Source organism: Carex rostrata, chromosome 3 (genome assembly GCF_964058835.1).
Source record: "Carex rostrata chromosome 3, lpCarRost1.2, whole genome shotgun sequence".
Classification (NCBI taxonomy): domain Eukaryota; kingdom Viridiplantae; phylum Streptophyta; class Magnoliopsida; order Poales; family Cyperaceae; genus Carex; species Carex rostrata.
Genome location: NC_135920.1, coordinates 13984200 through 14004498, shown reverse-complemented (window position 1 = coordinate 14004498; position 20299 = coordinate 13984200). Strand labels below are relative to the sequence as shown.

At 37.1% G+C, this 20299-nt stretch overlaps 2 protein-coding genes across 3 annotated transcripts; one reads left to right on the top strand and one right to left on the bottom strand.

Annotated features, from left to right (window-relative positions):
• The first annotated feature begins 265 nt into the window (after positions 1–265).
• On the top strand, positions 266–5541 carry LOC144551648 (alpha/beta-Hydrolases superfamily protein). Of its 2 annotated transcripts, none has more exons than XR_013510850.1 (12): positions 266–497; positions 581–665; positions 1007–1058; positions 1169–1189; positions 1295–1348; positions 1767–1817; positions 1987–2049; positions 2992–3057; positions 3313–3351; positions 4090–4231; positions 4635–4727; positions 5140–5541. XR_013510850.1 is itself a non-coding variant. In XM_078299712.1 (12 exons), the coding sequence occupies exons 1-12, from the start codon at positions 404–406 to the stop codon at positions 5392–5394; spliced, it is 996 nt and encodes a 331-aa protein (XP_078155838.1). In that variant the 5' UTR covers positions 266–403; the 3' UTR covers positions 5395–5541. The 2 variants fall into 2 exon arrangements, 1 of the variants encoding a protein (XP_078155838.1); XM_078299712.1 differs by having other exon boundaries at positions 4090–4212.
• A 328-nt stretch (positions 5542–5869) lies between these two features.
• LOC144551647 (protein ARABIDILLO 1-like) lies at positions 5870–15596 on the bottom strand. Its single transcript, XM_078299711.1, has 12 exons — positions 13960–15596; positions 13150–13308; positions 12723–12803; positions 12296–12427; positions 11419–11546; positions 10936–11023; positions 9325–9419; positions 9065–9128; positions 8770–8945; positions 7899–8120; positions 7040–7124; positions 5870–6674 (listed from the first exon to the last, which is right to left on the bottom strand). The coding sequence occupies exons 1-12, from the start codon at positions 15313–15315 to the stop codon at positions 6498–6500; spliced, it is 2763 nt and encodes a 920-aa protein (XP_078155837.1). The 5' UTR covers positions 15316–15596; the 3' UTR covers positions 5870–6497.
• Positions 15597–20299: the final 4703 nt, after the last annotated feature.

The following is a 20299-nucleotide window of genomic DNA, read 5'->3' as shown; positions in this document are numbered from 1 at the left end:
TGTGGCCATGTCAGGTGTCAGGAGGTTTTTCTGAATTCGTATCCTCTGCATTAACTCAAAAGGGAATCTTTTGATTTAATATATCTCAACCGTCCGATTCACTTCAAAATCCGTGCGAGCGAACTAGATCCGCACTAATATTAAGGGTCCATGTGTTAAAATCAGACAGTCAGATGGATTCCGTATAATATCAAACTGCCGAGATGCATTAACTCAAAAGATACCCTTTTGAGTTAATGCAGAGGATACGTATTCGGTTTTTCTTGGTCCGAACCGGCAATTGAACATAAATTATCTTATATTCATTCATAATTCATTTTCAATCTCACCTGACATCTACAAACTCCTATATTTCTTCTTTGTTTTCTCTTTTTGTGAGGATAAGAGGATTAAAGAAACAACAATGGCCGTCTCAGTAGCGCGAATTGTTTCTCTCTTCGCGCTACTGTGCACCTCGCTTCCTATTTCATTATCGCTCCCATTCATAGTTCTACATGGTGCGAAATTCCTCTCTCCTAAGATTTTTCTTCTAATAATCTGAGGTTGATCTGTTAATTCACTGAACAGTTGTTTCGTTTAGGGATTGGAGATCAGTGCTCGAATGGAGGCATAACGGAATTCACGCAGCTACTTAGCGATTGGTCTGGCTCCAAAGGATACTGCATGTGAGATTATTTTTTTCCTAATTACTCTTTCGTTTTATTAATTCCTTTTATCAGTTCAAATATCAGCATAATGACAGAAGGGAAGTAGCTCTTAAATTTCCATGCTTTTGAGATTTCTGTCGTTTAATTGACCTTCTACCATGAAAATTAGTGAATGCTGTCCTTTATCTGCAATTACATACAGTGTTAAGACCAACTATTGGTATGAATCAATTTTGAATTAATCGGAAGAGCTGGAATTTTTTGGCAAATGATGGAAATGAATTGTTTCTTGTCGCGGTTTTCTGATCATATTTTGATAGAGCATGTTTATCTTTCTCTTTGCTTAAATGTTTTTCCAGAGAAATCGGAGATGGAACTTGGGATTCTTGGATCATGCCTCTTCAAGAACAGGTCTATCCTTGTTAGATGTTCATTATATTTAATTGCAGATTGAACTCTTAAAATTGTAACATTGACTTTAACAATTTCTACTTTTTCACTCCTGTTTTCTTCCTTTTTAGGCAAACCTTGTGTGTGAACAGGTTAGGCAGCTCTCTTGGAATTTTATTCTCGTTATCATATCACTTGAACTGGTGAAATAAGCTTTAACTTTTGGGTGTTCCTTTTCTTTTCTTTTGAACGATTAGGTAAAAACAATGGAGGAATTTAAAGAAGGTTACAATATCATTGGCCTTTCACAGGTACTTTTATATTAATTCATTAATTTTGTGCAACAACTGAGTTATAAGCTGTGGAAAACCAACTTCGGTGAAACTTCAATTTTACATTATTTTTTGTTACAGAAGATATTCACTAGCATGTTGCCAGTCTAATTATTGAACTGATGGTGTTTATTTTTTAAGTTATGCTTGACTTTGGAGTTCGTGCAACAATCAGAAATGGCATGAAAGATGAAACAGATAACTTGAATATGAACTTGTGCGACAATCAGAAATGGCAGAAAAGAATAAACAAACAAAATGAATGTTCAATAAACTTGTACTGATACAAACCTCATAATTCTCACCTTCTTGCTGCCACTATAAGCATGTTAAAACTGAAATCCTCATTTATTGTGCTACATGCATATTATTTATATTCATTACATTACTATTACAGGGAAATGTGATTGGCCGAGCTGTCATAGAATTTTGTGATGGGGGCCCGCCAGTAAGTAAATTTAAATATTTTCAGAGAAGTTGTTTTTTGTTTTCTACTTTTCACCTAATTGACAAAACATTCTGTAACATGCAAATGGAACATGAAATTTTGTATGAACTATGAAATACTAGAAGTTCCATTGAGGTTGTTTAAGTTACTAATTGACATACTTCAACAGGTCAAGAATTTGATCTCACTTGGTGGTCCCCATGCCGGCACTGCATCAGTGCCTCTCTGTGGTGTAAGTATCTCTTTCTTATGATAAATAGACAACAATAAAAATACTGCATATCAGAAACTCATTTATTTTATTTTGGGTGATTCATGCATTCTTGAATTTTAGTTGATTAAATGTTGTTTTTTTTGTCTATGTAGTCTGCTACTTTTAAGTACACTTATCTTGTTCTAAATATTGTGTTTTGTCACCACTGTACCACAGTATCACTTTTTAAGCTCTACTGCACAAACAATGCAACAATCTGCAGCTTAGTAGATTTTTTTCTGATACAGTGGAATATAGCACCTATCTATCAATTTCTTTTAGGCTTTACCAGAAAATATCAGGCGCCACTTTGATAATATGTGGATGTCTTCAGATTTGGTTTTCAGATATAAATATTTTAAGGCCCAAATGATAATATCTTGTTATCATTGCCCGTATGAGTTAGTAAAGGTTTTTATCTTCCCTCTCCTAGAATATTATTATGAAAAAAAATAGCAAACCCTATCAACAGTCTCTTTGTACACGGTACTTGCAATACAATAATACAATAATTTATTATTTTATTGTGCATACGGTATCAATATTTATACATGATAGTGCTCTATGACGTGAAAACATTGGTCTATAAGACAATGCCGGTATTTGATTTATCATTCATTTTATCACTGCCGAAGAAACCACTAAACACTAAATGAATCCCTTACCACTAAGGGCCGCTAAACACTATTTTAAACCTTGGTAATTATTGCTTTATTATTTTACTTCTTTTTAGTCGTTAGTTTCGCACTCTTACCACAAAGGACCACGTAACACCATTTTAAACCTTGGTAATTATTATGTTATTTTTTACTACTTTTTAGTTGCAAGTTTCACCTGCTCTGATTAGTGCGGTAGGATGCTTTAGGATCTTTATTTTTTCTAATATTAAATTTATGTCTGTATTTGTTTGTCTAATATCAGAAAGGCGTAATATGTGCAATAATTGATGCCCTCATCAAGTCGGAGATATATTCAGATTATGTTCAGGTTGGTGTGCTCATATTAAATTGATTGTAGTTTGTATGCATTAGGTTAGAATGTGAGGACTCTGGTATTGGACAACAGGCCAAGTTTCGGGTTCTTTTTTGCATACGGGGCTTTTGAAATGGTTATTTTGGCAAGAAACTTAATGTTTCTACATTAGGTAGTATAGCTACGGGACCTGAGAGCCATGGTATATTAAGCATTTCCATCTATTGCTTATAGTAGTAAACATCTATTAATTTGATTGTAAAATGACAGGAACATCTTGCCCCAAGTGGATATCTCAAGATCCCTACGGTGAGTTTATCCTTGTGTTACATTTTCTAATTAGTAATTACAGACCAACTTTGATGTGGTTTTTGCCAGTGCAACAAACTTTGTTTGGTTCAATGTTAAACGGATGGCTCCTAACTCGAAAATATGATGTCAAGGAGAAAACGTTCTCCTTTGTATTTATGGTGTTTTCTGATTTTGGTACCATTGACTTGTGTGATATGGTAGTACTATGTACTACATGGTATTCTATATGTACCACTTTGATTTTCATTCGGTTCTGTAGCATTGGTGTATATTTTTCTAGCATAAAAGGCCATCAAGTTACTGCCGGTTCATATGGTAACTATACTGGTCATATCCAATACATGCATGTGTCAACCAAAACCTTTAGCATTCTGTTACTTTTACTTTCATATTCTAAGTCATAGGTGTTTTTCCCTTTTATGTTGCAACAAATTATAAACTACCTCGTTTGTGACTGGTGTTGTCTAGTCTGGTTGGTGAGTTTTTTTAAAAGGTGTCTGAATTTTTTTCCTTCTATTGAGTGAATCTAATTGGGTAAAGTCTATATGTAAATTTGGCTAATATTCAATTTGGCGGCAAAAAAAAAGGCAAATTGATGCGTTTTGAATTTCAAGTGAATTACTAATAATAAAATTTAACAGATAAAAACTAGGGACTGAATGATAAAGCTGCAATCAATTATCTAATGTACTTATTTAACTTCACAATATTAATGTATGTCATGTTCTAATGCAGCAAATAGATGAGTACTTGAAAGGATGCAGGTTTCTTCCAAAGCTCAACAACGAAAAGGCCGAGGAGAGAAATTCCACATACAAAGAAAGATTCAGCAGCTTAGAGAATTTGGTTCTTATAATGGTAGTTGCTTTGTTAAGTGGTATTTTTCCTTCTTCCAATTTTAAACAAATTTTGGTCATAATCGAGTAGACTACATAAATGGTACTCAAATCACCTGATTCGTTTCTCGATCCTCTTAAGTGGTACAAGATTACTAGTTACTACTTTGGCCCCTGATTGGCCAGAACTAGAAGAGCTTTATATTAGACAAGAAACTTGTTCATTGCTATTGCTATAATGTTTAATCTGGTCATTTAAGGGTTTCATTGAAAAGTGGTAGAAATGATCACAAGTGGAATTTTTTTAAGGATGGAAAGTCCCAATGATGTCTTAATATGAATATAGTTTCTAGTTTATATTTCTTTGAACCATTCTTGTACAAATTCTTATTACTCGAGATATAACCGATATCTGACTTTGTTTTGTAAAATTGTTCAAAATAGTTTAAGAACGATTTGGTTCTTATACCAAAGGAAACAGCATGGTTTGGTTTTTATCCTGATGGCAGCTTCAACAGCGTACTATCTCCTCAAGAGGTACCGATAGAAAAAATTTGTGATATCCTTTTATTGCTAAAAAAATATATGTTCCAATTTCAAAATTCAATAAATTCTGATTTGAGCCAACTTTTTGTGGTTGGTACATTTAGGCCCTCAGAATTATTTTGGTTCAACCAGCTCTCCAAACTTCTGGTTGCTAAATTGACCGGTCACTAGTTGACAGCTAGTGGCATGCTGATCATTGGACCACAACATAATGTTGTATCACTTAGAAACCTCTATTTAGTATAAAAAAATATATAGACAGTATATAATTTTGCCCATTTCTAATTGTTGAATTTTGAACACAATAAATGGACTTGAAGATTATATATAACAAGCCCAATGCATCTCTCTCTCTCTGATTAGATCTCTCTCATATTTTTTCCCCATTAAAATTGTTGTGTAGACAAAGCTTTACACAGAAGATTGGATTGGTTTGAGAACTCTGGATGAAGCAGGGAAGGTGAAGTTTGTCTCAGTGAAAGGAGGCCATCTTCGCATCTCCAAAAGTGACATGATAACTTATATGGTACCGTATCTAATGGAAAATGGAAGGTCAAGTACTTATTCTTCCTTTTCTTGGTTGATTTCATCCGCTTCAGATGCTATCAAGGAGGCACTTGGATTAAATACTGACATCGTGTTATCATCCATGGAATAATTAAATGATCTGCCCTAGTATTAATATATTTGCATGTGCGTTACCCTAATGAATGCAAATAAGGTGTCATTGTTGGTTTCACGTATTGTCGTTGAGATTGTGATTCAGTTGAGAACGCTTTATTTAGTGAATTCACTTTCAAAGTACCATGTGGTATATCGACCAGTTAGGGTTTAAAAACCAAAACCGAAAATTACGAAGGTTAACAGATCGCTAATGGAATGATGAAACCGTTTCTAAAGACAAATTGTAAGCTACTGGATAAACTACATCCTCGGAAGAAATAAAAATTATGAGACCAGAAAATTAATTTGTGCGATCAAAGGAAAAAAAAAACACACCGAGTTCAAAGCTCTCTTAGCTGGTAAAAATGAGTGGATCAAAACTGGACGACGAACCACTCAAACAAGGTGATCAAATGGAAGAAGCTAGGAATTTTCAACGTAATTAAAGAACAAATGTCTAACACCAAAAATATTTTGATCCCAAAACCAATGATATTACCTCAATTAGTTATTCAAGTATTAAACCATGTTAAAAAAAACACAAACTTCCCGCTTAATTCCATGGCATGCAGTAAGATCTAATGTTAATATACAATTAATTTCCTTTCCCTTTCTTTTCCAAGTAGAGCGCACCACAACAAAAAGAGCATACATGTCTAATATGCTTGACAAAATTTAACCTCCTACATACACGCCGAACTCAACACATCCAACCTACAACACTCAAATAAATTAAAAGAAAAAAAGAGACAAAAATACACTCAAAATTTACCCTCTAAAAGAAGGCAAAGATAACCTCCGTCAATGGAGGGAATTCATTTTTACTGAATGGTCAATTTTCTTCATAGGTCCATATTTCACAGCACAGCTGCCCCCCTGTAAATCGAAAATAGTTGTCCATGCCTCACAAAACAAACGGAAATTTCATATCCTCCTTGACCTACTTTGACCCTTCCCTCCTTTCCATGCAGAGGTAACCAAAATATTTTGAGGTTTCTCAGAGGCACAGGTGAAAGACACAGGTAGTGACCATGCAAAAAGTTGTCTTATTTAATCAAGGCGCTGCTACCTTTTTTTTTTTCTTTCTTCTTCTACATTTTATGTAGAAGATTCAGTCTGGTGATGTTCAAGATTTCTGAGCACAATCCTGGCAAAGATTTTGGCCTCAATTGGTGCAGTTGCTGAAGCAGCAGCACCACGCAAAACACGAGCTGCTCCAGCTTTTTGTAGAAGGGATGCATGGTGTGCTGCATGCCTGCCACCAGGCACCGTAAACTGCATTTTTTTTTTTCAAAATATTAAGTTTAACCAATTATGTGATTGATTGATACAGCATAGATCACTAAATCATGGAGCTCGGCTTTTATGGCCCAACCATTCAGGCATAAACCACAATTCTCCAATCCCAACGTAGGTCCTATGTAGTACTAAAGCAAAAGAGAAAATAATAGGACAATAATGATTTTCTACTTATCAGGGATCACTCGTATGCAAGAAAATTTAGTATCAATTAAAAGCTCGTTAGACAGATGATCCTTGTCATGATAAAAATGAACTCTAGTAATATACTACAGACTGATAAATCAAATGAGGTTGTATCAGTTTTTAATCTATATACTAAGTGCAATACAAATGCCAACCTGAAGAAGAGCAAAAGCAGCACATGCACGAAGAATTGATGAAGGGTTGCGCAGCATTGATACGAACCTTCCAATCTCAGCACCGCTGAAACGAAAATGCCAGAATATTAGGGACAAATCATAGTAAAATAAATCGTGAATCCTTTTGACTTGAAGGGTCCCGATTAGATTCAAACAGAATGTTGCCAGTTGAGCATGCCAAACAGGGTTAGCTCAACACAAAAAAATTGCTTAGATGAGGGTTTTGTCCACAAAACATCCATCATTAATCTTCATTAGCTGAAAGGACCAGATTTTTCAGAGAGGGTTACAGGACAGCAAATATTGATTGCCCAAATTTGAGCATACAAGTACAATAACATCGTTGCAGCATCTAAGTTTTAAATTTTTCATTTCCTGCATATTTTTATTTCTAGGAAATTATTACACTATCGATTGTCATCTAGAGAATTGAAATTAAGCAATTTTGTGTTTGCAAAGATGTGGAGGGCAATTTGTCAAATAAAATAGTCAATCTGTTCTACTGTACCTTGCCAAAGAAAAATATCAATATGTAAAAATGAAGGTGCATTCTTTGATCAAAAAATACCCCTTTGAATTATGTAACAGTGAAGGGGTCAGGCAATGTCATCTATATACTCTGGTCAGGAAATAGAATAGCAGGCACAAGATCCAAGCAAAAAAATTCAAAAAGTGTGTTCATCTTTCTAGTAGAAAAACTACCACCTTAGGCTAACTTCATAATAAAGCATAGATTTTAATCAATTTTGGTTCACCTGTACTACTGCTTATCCCAATAAAACAACCAAAAATATGAACCCTGTGCAAAGAAACCATATTCATTGAAACATTCACCAACCTGCATCTAAGATGGCCAGCCTCTTGAATGAAGACAGCCTCGGCAACATGAGAAAGGGCCGCAGGGGCAGAGGATGCAGCGGCAAGGGAGAAGAGGTTGGGATGTGAGAATGTACCAACAAAGGCCTCAATGTGCTTCAATGCCATCCTCCTTGCCCCTTCGAAGCATGCACCTTTTGACGACCCCTCACCTGATGTCCCCACCATAGCAACCTCATCCATCCTGCCAGTTCTCGAAGTAATATTTCCAATTAGTCAAAGGAATGTCATTATCATGTCACCTGCTTTCTGTTTTGACTATAAATGAATGTGCTTTAATGAACACCATAATGGCTGGGGAGCATGAGATTTCCAGAACCACACATAACCCGTACAGTAGTATACCACACAAATATATTAACAACCATATAATAGTTGAAATTTGGCAGATACCTGCAGGGTTGGATCACTAAGCTGGGTAATGGGCATGAGGCCTATTTGGCATGGTTTTTGTTTTGAAACATCTCCTTTTTAATTGCTATAATACAGTTCATATGTGCTATTATAAGAAGAAATTTGAAGGCTTGGAATGTTCAAAACTTCTATCTGGGTGGTAATTGGCCATAATAGTGCAAGACAGAATTTAAAATGGTGGGTATATCCAATCACTGGTCTCTTCTGGATAGATGCGCTGCTGTCTCATCTAAAAAGAGTAATGACAGTCCTACAAACGAGGAGCTTGCCTTGACAGATAAGGGGTCCAATTAAGTTAGATATGGCTTCACACTATGAGGGGCTCACGATTACCACACACTACACAGTGAGCAAATGTGAACAAAAAGCAAAGCCAAGAAAAAAATAAACTACAAAGGGAAAGAACAAAATTAAGGTACCTCCCATCAAACATGTAAGCAAGGGCTAAAGCTGACATAAAGCGAGCCATCTTTGATCCAGATGAAGAGCAAAGGTTCACAAGAACCGGTACACCACCTTCTTCCACTATGTGGAGTGCATTTCCAGAATAAAAGGCAAGGTTCCAAAGCGCTCCTGCTGCTGTCTCATGAACATCCTTTTCCAAAAAGAAGGAAAGATGACAAAGAACTTCAATAAAACAGAACAAGTGTATATAACAAAAAAATTGAAAACAAGATTGTAAACAAAGGACTCAAATAAGGGAAAGCAACTTACTTCAATTTCAGACCGTGCAAGTGCTAGTAGAGGACCTACCCCCCCTTCTCGCCCAATAGCGATGCTGTACAAAAGAACCAAGAGAGATGATTTCAACAAAAATGAAAAACAAAACCTTAATTCAACATAAAATAAAGTCAACAAAAAGAATAACATGTGAGATGTGAAAAGCAAAACAAAATCTTCAGGAAAGCATATCATTTTTATTATTCTGAAACAGATTATACAAAACATCGTCCAAGTATAGAAAAAGTAAATACCTATTAGCTTCTGAAACAGACAATCCCCACAAAGCACCAGCAGCTCTCTCCTGGAGGCCTTCTGATGCATTTGTGCATTCTCGTGCCAGTGCCACCTAAATTCATGACAGTAACAAACAAGCACAAAAACAGGATTACACTAATGCCTTCTTACAATAAAGCAAGTTTTGCAATTTATGCCAGCAACAAAAAGATGAATTTAAAAAAAGAACTTCAAATTATGAATGAATTGCAAAAAACCCACCTCGCTGAGTTTTGCAAAAGAGCCCTTTCATTTCACAGAGAATTCAAAATGATTCTCTATAACTAATTAAAATATAGTTAAACTTATGCTTACTTATATGTAACATTAAAGTATTCCATTTAATGAACATTCCCCAACCTAAAGTTCCACATACTGCTTTAATCCTTCTCGCCATCTTTTTCTCTTCTGTTGTATTTGCCCACCCTAGCCCTTTACTGTGTCAAAACTTATCAGACAAACTCCCTCGTTACTTCCTCTTATGTGAATGTTGCAATGAAAATCAATGCGTGAAGAAGCAAGCATGTGGGACCTTTCAGCTCCAAATATAAAAACAGGGACAACACATGGGGCTTTTCAGCCCCAAAGAAAGAAACTTCTTATCTTTCTGTCAATTTCATTTATTTTATTCTCAATTTAAAATAAATTCTTAATTGTAAGCTTTGTTGAGACTATCTAAGAACCCATTGCAATTTGTAACAAAATAAATTGTGGTATAGGCAAAGTATGAACATTTAACTTTAAAGAAATTCCATATACCCCTCTTTATCATCTCTCATTTTGTTACAAATTAACAGAAATTCCATATACCTCTCTATCTTGCTACCTGCCCCCACCCCCTTTCTTTCTAAACTATTAACCCCACCAAACCTCTCAAAACCATTTGCATCAATATTGTTGTATCTCACCTTCGCCTGATGAGGCAATCTCTACCTAATATATTCTGGAATATTTTTTTTCTTTAGTCTGTTCCTGATCTTTCAATGATAGAAGCATACTACTTTGGATTCAAATTCGGATAAATGGCTATAAATGATTGATATTGCCCAATTTCATGCCGTTACCTTTTATGAGTATAATTTGGTGAACAAAGAGATTAGGGTCTGCTCCTGAGTTTGGGTAAAGGAGGTGAATGGGAAGGAGGGGAGAAAGAGACATCCACCTTGCTCTCGAGTTTTAATTCCAGGAGGTGAATGAGGAAAACCCCTCTACCTTCCTCGTTTTCTTCCCTTCCCTTCCCGTTTCTTCCCATCTCAGGAGCAGACCCCAAGGTTTAGAAATTTTCTTGAGGGGTCTAGTAAGCAGCAGTACAGAATTCAAGTGAGCACACTCAAGTTCTGCACTAAGTGGGACAATTTTCTAACAAAAGAAAACAGGTAACTTGATGTTGCATAAGGAAATTGTTAGAGTGGCATTTTTGTAATATCAATCTAATTCCGGAAGTAATGAAGAGACTATGTTTTGTATAATGCAGGGATCTTTTGTGAATTTCTAAGAAGGAAAAGGATTACAATGAGCTGACCGGTAATCAGGCTTGCGAAGCCATCTAAGACCTGACAAATAGAAAAAAGGGAAGTTGGATTGCTTACCAAGGCCTCTACACCACCAGCAGTAGCTATAGCTTCGCGGTTCCTATCATCAAATGATAGGTTCCATAATGCACCAGCTGCCTCTTGCCTGTTATTTTTTTTAAAATACAAGAAAACATAAATTTACAAAATGACCCAATATAAAGCTGTTGTCCGATATAAAATTGGCTTAAGGTACAGATTGGTCAATCAATTGTTACTCAGAAATTAAAGACGAGCACTATTCGAAGTCAAGCTACTTGCTGAATGAGGTAATCCCAAGAATAAGGTAATTAACCCATGGAATTTACCGCAATATTATTTTTCTATTGTCCCAACCGAACACTATATAATGATAGATGCCAATATCATAGGGACATCTTTTTGGTTCATTTGCTGATATATCTTGATGATTAAAAATATAAGCTCCTTCAGCAATGGGAAAAAGGGAGAGCACGGGAGCAATGCAAATTATTTTTCAGGTTATGTAAGCAGAGCTGATACCTTACACCTTCATTCTGAGAACAAGTGAGCTGTACGAGTGCTTCTAGAGCACCTGCTTCCTGGCCCACAGCCGCATTATTACCATTATTATCTCCATGTGCCGCCAAGTTAGCCAATGCTCTAGCAGCCTAGAGAGGTTTATAACTTTGTAAGAATGTCAACCCATGAAATGAAACCAAAATTTCACTCGAGGAACACAAATTTGCACAATTATCATTCACCGTTGGACATCTTTCCAGCTTAAATACTTGTATAGAATTTAAGATAGCCTCCAAATTGCATTGCTAACTCCACCTATGTAGTTTCTGCACAGCCTGTCCCAAGCCAGGAAAAAGGAGGGTTGTGATAGGCATGGTGAGCCAACATAATACAGCCTTTTTATGGAAATGAAACCCTCACAACTCCGGTTGGGTTTCATTTCTAGCCTACCCTAACTTGTTTGGGAGTAAAGGCTTGGTTGTTGTTGTTGTTGTCCAAATTGCATTGTTATTATATGCAGTGCATCTAAATGATGACATCATGAAAAATCGCATTCTTTTTAATTTTGAGACAATTTCATGTGTGTGCCCCAAAACCTACAGAATATAACATGTACCCTACAAACTATGAAAATTATCCTTCATCTACTGGCTCATTTCTTTAAAGGGCCTATCTAACCCTTCTCAGGCATTACACCATTTCTCTCAACACAAATGAAAAAGAAATAGGAAATAGATCAGATGTTCTTCGGACAAACGTAGCAAGAGGAGGAGCATGTGAGAAATTTGGAATGGTTTGAAGGATAACACAAGATATAGGTCAATCACACGAGAAATTGAGGTTTTTCAAATCAACACATTAAATGTGTACAGTTCTAAAGAACAGTCAACAAGTAGACCTGTTCAAGGACCCCTTCGGCTTTGCAAGAGCGAGCAAGCTTGACAAGAGCATGAACACCTCCAGACCTCGCCACCTCCAAACTACATTTATCGTCAGCTGCCAGATTAGCTAGTGCACCTGCAGCTCTTTCCTGTAAGTTTTAAGGAGTGGATTAGTACAGTAGTTCCATTTATTAATTTGAATAAATTACAAAATGGCCCTTCAAAGCCTTTATAAAGCACTTATGTGACATTTTTTGTCATCAGTTCTCCATGGATCCAAAAGAAGAATAACATGATACAAAATTTAACTTTTACAGGACCAAAGTGGTAGATCTTAAGATGCTCGGAACTAGTGAGACAAACTAGGAAAACTGAAGGACCACTCATTCTATTTACTGTTCTTTTATGAATATTGTGAGGTCTTGGTATTTAAAAGAGGCATACAAGAACTCCATCATTTCCCTCGCTCCATCTGAAAATGAGATCAACCAAAGCTTTCACCCCGCCTGCCATCGCAATTGCAGCCTATAATATAAAACAAAAAGAGAGAAAAATAGTAAATATACATGCAAGCACCAGCAGAGAAGAAGTGATTTGGATCCAATCACAACTCCTAATTAGATAATTTAGGACCCTCATCACAATAGATGTGATTTGGATCAATTTAGGTAGAACAAAATCATATTGAACCAAGCATCTCTATGTATGGAACATTGTAATTTTCCAAGCACTCATAGTTTCTTTTAGCAGCATGATTTAAAAATCACATACACTTTTTTGAAGACACGTGATGAGATTGTCACCCTATGATCTCATCACAGGAACTCAAACAGTAACAATTATGTTTATAATTCTGATTAAAATTTGGAACCTTGTGTTCTTCTCCCACTGAGAGGTTCCAAAGGCCACCTGCAGCCTCTTCAGCCACCAACCGATTCATCGATCTTGCGAGATTGGTAAGTATTACAATACCACCTTCATCTGCAACTGCTTTTGCAACCTTTGCATTTACTGACAAGTTTGCAATTGCCTACAGAACCAAAAAAAAATGAACTCAAATAAGTGTGTGTGTATATAATAAGACCACATTTAGTATATCATCGTGAAAAAAGATTTACCGACATAGGTCCACAAAACAAAACAAGAGACACCACAAACTTTCCCTGTTGTGTTTTCTACTTTGGCTTGTTTCATGGTAATCACACAATTGAGGTTAAACTTCAAGTAACTTGGGTTACTATAGACAACAACTGAGCTCAACAAAGGCTTAATTGCAAATTATGGTTTAACCAACAGCCAAGTTATGTCTGGGTCGAAGCCCAATTGCATGATTGATGATTGAAGTTAATGTCAAACTGACATGATTGGCACTCAAGGTCGGATGATAACATGTGGTTGCAAGCCAATGCTGCCAAGGAGTGGTACTGTACTGGTGTGTAAATGCAGTGTACATGTAGTAAATTATAGAACTCCACACCCTTAAAAGAAGGGAATGCTCTGAACAGTGAGATTCAGAACATCTGGGTTTGGATGCAATCTTGATAACACTCTTTGTTAAGATATATTAAAGAATTACATACAGAATATGTCAAATATATGCATGACAGAGTTGAAGAAACAACTAGCAATTTCAACTAATTTCTTAAATTTAGTGGTTAAATATATATCCAAATGAAATAACCTTTGCAGCCTCAGATTGAGCACTCTCTCTATAACACCTAGCAAGCGCTAACAGCAAAGGAATGCCGCCATCTTTCATCACTGCCTCTGACCTGGCAGGATCCACATTTGCATTCTCATCATCTATGACCACAAATGTCGCAAGAGCTGTTGCGGCCTTCTCCTGCACGTCCTCTTGCATACTCTTCGCCAGAGTTAGCAACAGAGATGTCCCTTGCTTCAGCCAGAACTCATCCATGGCATGAGGGTTTGTCTCCGCAGTTCTCAGCAAGGTGTGTGACAGAATCCACTCAAGCCATGTCATCATATCGCCCAAGCTCTTATCTTGGTTCTTCACATTGCACCGCCATTGATCAAATACCAATTTCGAGTCAGCCAAAGAGTCTGGGAACAGCAAAGAAGCGACCTTTTTGAAAATATCAGTGAAAATGGTGAGAAGTAATTTTCCTTTCGAGACGATGGGGTTGTTTGTCTCTTGTTCTTCAACTGAAAGGCAGTTCAAAGCACACACAAGCTGTAAACTTTTTGACTGGGAGAGAACCCGAGACACAGCTATATGAGACGCATCAGTTCGTGAGACATCTAAACCAAGTAAATTGGGAAGGTTACTCCATGCTAGAGAGGCGGTAGCCCACTTGACATTGCGGGACCCAGCAACAGACAGAAACCGCAAAGACATGATTTTTCCTATCGCCCCCTCATCTATACTCCCACAATCAAGGAATGTGACCTCCTCAAGATCTGGGCAGTGTGTTGCAAAGGCTGAAATTGCCTCGCCGTCTATCTCTCTGAGACCTGAAAGACGGAGCCGCCTGAGCTGGGCACAGCACACTGCCACATGGCGAAGCGCGTCGCTTGACACACGGTCTAGCGGGTCGGGCCCAATTTGGATACTCTGGAGAGCTTCGTGCCGGGCAGCAAGCACTGCTAATGTCGCATCAGTGAGACCACGGCACCCATCAGCAGAGATTTCAAGAAGGCCCCGCGCACGGAGGGCTGAAATCGAGAAAAGCGAATCAGCGCCCCGTAGACGGAGGCACCGGAGGTGACCACAGCGGGTCGAGAGAGCCATTGCAGTTGGGATACTAACTCGGTAGGAACGCAAGTCCAGGGAGGCCCAGAGGCAAGAGGAGGAGCCGAGAGCGCGCCAGGTGCGACACGTGGAGGATAGAGACGCACGGTCGCGATAGTTGAGGTAGGAGAAGAGCTGGACCACGGTGTCGTCGGGCAAAGAGGTCCAGTCGACGGTATAAGGTGAGCCGGGTGTAACGGATATGGACACGGCGCACTCATCCGACGGAACAGTGCGCTTACCCTTGTCAGTGGCGGCACAGCGCCTCCGCACGCGGCGGCTCATCTCCGACGAAACCCTAAAGAAGGGTTTCTTTCGTCTCCCTTTTTTTATCCGTAATCTTCAATTCTTCTTATCGGAAGAGTGAGAGAGAAAGAGAGTCTTTAATATATGGGTGGATCTGAGGACAAAAGGGTCGTGTCCACTGTCCAGCTATGTTTTTGGTGCTGATTTTCTTCTGTGCTTCTTCCCCCGTTGCCCTTGCCCTTGCGCTTGCCCTTGGGGTCTGATGTTTGTTTCGGTTTCTCTGTTCCTTTCAAGAAATGGAGTGGAGAATCATGTCCCCACTACCCAGCGGAAGCGTATCCTCTGCGGATTTTTTTGTGCGGAGCTGTGCGAATCTGGTCTGTTCGTTTCGGATGGAACGGAGCAGATCAAATTTTATTCGAATTGAAAAAAAATCAAAATTTGCAGAATTTTTAATTGGGTCCATCCGATCCAAAACGAACAGACCAGATTAAAAGCTCCGCACGGAAAAACCCGCAGAGGATACGCTTCCCTCCCCAGCAAGCATATGTTACACGAATCCATATCACCTCAGGTAACTGAGGTGCAAGTGGTAAATCTGGACCGTTTATTTTAGTTGACACGAATCTCAAAGCAAACCCCCATACCCTCAAATCTCAATAAGCACCGGATTGAGTTTGATATTTGATATGGATGGACTCATGTTACACGCCCTGATAGATGTACGTCCATCATACGTATACAGGACAGCTTCTTCTTTTTCTTTTTTTGTATTGTGTCGACGCGGGTGATGGATGTCACGTGTTCTTTTCTTGTCGGAAATGGTCAGATCATCAGCTACCCCTAACCCCAGTAGTTGAGTTGATTTGCCAAAGATCTCAACCGTTTAAATATTTTACAGCACGACTCTTGATGCAATGTATTTTCTATTAATACGGACCCGTGAATCTAATTAGGATAAACTGCCAATAGTTTACGTAGGAAGATTAAAGATCAGTAACAAACTAACTAACTAACTATATGAAGCTAAACATATATAAAAGGAGGGATTACTTGGCGGTATTTATTTCAATAATTTTAAATTAGTCTAAATAAGTTCAAATTTAAAAATGTATTTATATGTATGTTACCAACTAAACTGTTGTCAACTATTATGAACTACATCAAGTTAAACATAAAAAGGAGAGGTTACTTGGCGGTATTATTTCAATAATTGAAGAATAATTTTTAAATTAGTCTAAATAAGTTTAAATTTAAAAATGTATTTTAACCAAAGTTCATTAAAGGAGAGGTTGTGTTCCAGAGAATGTGAAATATCGTTCATTAAAGGAAAGGGAAGGGAGCGGAGGTGGAATCCCAGTAGTTCGAACTTAACCAAAGTTGTTCCCTTACTTCAGAAGAGGAAAGTCGAAGTGAAAGCAAAGAGGAGTTGCTGTACAAAAGTTCTGAGATTTTTGTCCCTCCCAAATCGGGGCGTAGAGAGAGTGAAATCAACGCTAATCCCTCCCTTTCTTTTTCGTTCCTTCCCTCTACGCGGAGGTTCCTGAAACATAGCCTAAGAGATGAACGAGAAGCAAAAGTGAGAGAATTACTCTTTTCATTTCTTTTCTTCTTTTTCTCAAAATCTATTCCCTTCTAATTTGAAGGACAAGAATATATATCTCCTAATTTTCTTTCATTTCCATCACTTCACTTCTCTTTTCTTTCTAACTGGGAAGAAGATCCTAAATATCTTGGATATATATATATATATATATATATATAGTAAGGCTTGGGTGCTATGGATAGCATAGAGAGCTACGGTGCTACGGCTCAATATTCGAGTTTTCAAAATTCTAACGGTCAATCCGAACCGTTCATCTTGTTCTGCATGTGAATATGTGTTTGGAAACCAAATTTTACATTTTTTAAAAAAAATTTACTATTTTTTTAGCTAGGTAGAAAATCACTTGATCTAAAAAATTCTACACCATTCAGATATTTGATTTTCTACCTATCTAAAAAAATAGTAAAAAATTTCAAAAAAAATGTAAAATTTGGTCTCCAAACACATATTAATATGGAGAACAAGATGAACGGTTCGGATCGACCGTTAGGATTTTGAAAACTCGAATATTGAGCCATAGCACCGTAGCCCTCTATGCTATCCATAGCACCCAAGCCTTACTATATATATATATATATATATGAGGAGGGTTCAAATGCCTCCATGTTTTTGTGCCTCCATCTCTGTCCATCATTTTCAAAGTTCAAACAGTCGATTCGAATCGTTCAACCTAACCTCCATATTAAAATATGTTTGGAGACCAAATTTTATATTTTTAGAAATTTTTTTACTATTTTCTTAGATAGGTACAAAATCAGTAAATCTGAACCATCTAAAAACAATATTTTTCTACCTATCTAAAAAAATAGTAAAAAAAATTCCTAAAAATATAAAATTTGGTCTCCAAATATATTTTAGTATGGAGGTTAGGTTAAGCGGTTCGGGTCGACTGTTTGAACTTTGAAAATAATAGAAAGAGATGGAGACATAATGGAGGCACAAAAACATAGAGGCATTTGAACCCTCCTCTACCCCCCCCCCCCCCCCCCCCCCCCCTCAAAGTATAATACAAGTACAACACACAAAAACCTAACTGAAGAGTCGAAGCACAAGCCAATATTTGTGAAATAAGAAAAGAAGGTTCAAAAATTGCAAATATCTTGGATCACGATTGATGTAAGTTTTGTGCTTACAACGTCAACCCAAATATATAAAACAACTCAAACCGAGAACAATTTATTTGATACACAACCAGGAATATGACACCTTAATTGACTACTATCAAGTATTTTCAAAGAAATAAATTCTTCATGTCATGATATCACTCGATATAATTTTGATATATCCTTGACTTTTTCATCTCTAGGATCCACACCATTCAGAAAAAATTCGGATCTTCTGCAAAAACTTCAGTGAGTATACATACAAGTGTCGAACGATACCAGCTCTAAGAGTCAGCTCTAGACAAGGAGATGCGGAGGGAGAGAACGGCAAATTCACTTGCTCCATAAGAGAAGAATCAGAGAGACAGCAAAGGAGAACGAAAGGAAGTGCGCACTGTTCGGAGGGGAGCGACAAAGAGATTTTTGACAAAATCTGTCACTCCCGATTTGAAGTGTAGGTTTTACTGTTCGGAGAATTGTCTCCCCATTATTCCATCCCCTTCCTTTCCTTTAATGAGGGTTTCCCTCGACCGCAACCTAAGGCTCTAACATTAATGCACCTACACACAGCTAGCATTAATGCTGGTCTCTAGCATTGAAAGCGTAATCAGCCTCCATTTTGCATCTGTATTCTGTCATCACACTTCCAACATACAGAGACCATTTCAGATTAGGAATTAATGGAGAACTGCACTATATATATATGCACCGATAAGGCTCAAGGCAGGGCCCCGGCGCCCCGGCAGTCGGGTCTCATGCCACATCCTCAATCGGATCCTCAGGCTCAAGCAGTCTGATCTGATGCATGTCCCAGAGCCTAAGTACTGTCGTAATGCTATTAATTGTTTGACTGCTCCATGACAAAAGACCTACAAACATGTTAGTTGTTTAAAATTAAATGCATTCAATCAGTGCTTCTGTTGGAGAATTAGAATTTACAAATTTAATTAACTCTGTGGTTGGAAATCATTAATTGTTGATGGGATGATTTATTTAAATGGAGGTTGTACAATTGTCATTTGTCAAGGACCTTCTTTTCAAATTAGTACAAAACTCTGATCATATTTACAGAATAAAAGACCAATTAAATTATCTTCGTTATATAATTAATTTGGATCGACTTGATGCCCTTTCAAACTTGCTTTCACATAATTAACGAACGAGTTGATCATAGAGCTAAATTGAACAATAATGGCCAATTAAATTGCACTGCTTTTTCACTGATCCAACAAATCCATATAAAAGCACAACTTTATAATCTTAATTACAGCGTAAATGAATTTGTTTATGGCTACCCATGCAAAAAGAACAAATTGCAAGCCATTTGAAAAAGGTTTGAGATCATTATCTTAGTCTCAGCGTTAATTAAACTGTAATTACAAAATTTCTTTTAATTAGGGAGACTAGCATTTGATCCAATGGCAAAACAAAGCTCTCCGTGTGAGAGGTCACAAATTTGAAATCCGAATTGGAAATCCGTTGTAAATATTAAATAGTTTGGTGTATTGACCTCCAATATTTACTGAAAATTCCTTTTTGAGTAAATTGGGTTCGTGCGAGGCACGCATATAAATCGGTACGTTTGGATCATGTAAGAATAGAACAATTGGAATTAGTAGATGAAAATAGAGAGAAAATATCTAGTTATTTTCGGGTTAATTTGAAAATAGTGTTAGTATGGGGTTATTCGGATTAGTAAAAATATTATTTTGATTAATAAAAATATTTTAATTCTTGAATGCACAAACTCTCTCCTCGTTTTGTAAAATAATTTATTCCAACCATCACCAGGAATAAAAATATAGTGATTTATTCTCAAGTTATTTGAATTAGCAAGTGTGTGTTTAGATCGAATGCTATTTAGAATAGCTACTATTCTTGGGACGTCAAGACCCAATTATGAAATATCAAGCTGCATAGGCTCATCTCAAGTTCCTATAGTGCCAACCAGTGTTGTAAAATGTGGCTACATATGCATATACTTATGCAATAGTCTTAAGGGCACATATACGGGCCATGCAGACATGAAAAAAGACTAAAAATTATTTCGCAGTTGAGAAGATTAGAATCTATAACATTTAACACAAACTACTAGACTAAACAAGTCTTTAGATATAAATTATCTTTATTTTATCTATATTTCTTTAACAAATTATAGTAAAACCGCATATGTAATTCCGCATACAAATCTACTACACGGTATGCAGAGATCTTCCGCATGCATTAACAAAACTACATTTTACAACACTGGTGCCAACCATCATAACTAATTAATCGCAATAAAGGCAACATACTATTAGCTAATACTAGCACT

Coding starts and splice junctions, on each gene's coding strand:
- LOC144551648 (XM_078299712.1), top strand. CDS start 404: ATGGCCGTCTCAGTAGCGCGAATTGTTTCTCTCTTCGCGCTACTGTGC. Junction 498..580: donor CCCATTCATAGTTCTACATG/GTGCGAAATTCC, acceptor TGTTTCGTTTAG/GGATTGGAGATCAGTGCTCG. Junction 666..1,006: donor GGCTCCAAAGGATACTGCAT/GTGAGATTATTT, acceptor ATGTTTTTCCAG/AGAAATCGGAGATGGAACTT.
- LOC144551647 (XM_078299711.1), bottom strand. CDS start 15,315: ATGAGCCGCCGCGTGCGGAGGCGCTGTGCCGCCACTGACAAGGGTAAG. Junction 11,024..11,418: donor TCTCAGAATGAAGGTGTAAG/GTATCAGCTCTG, acceptor AAAAAATAACAG/GCAAGAGGCAGCTGGTGCAT. Junction 9,129..9,324: donor TCTGTTTCAGAAGCTAATAG/GTATTTACTTTT, acceptor TCTTTTGTACAG/CATCGCTATTGGGCGAGAAG.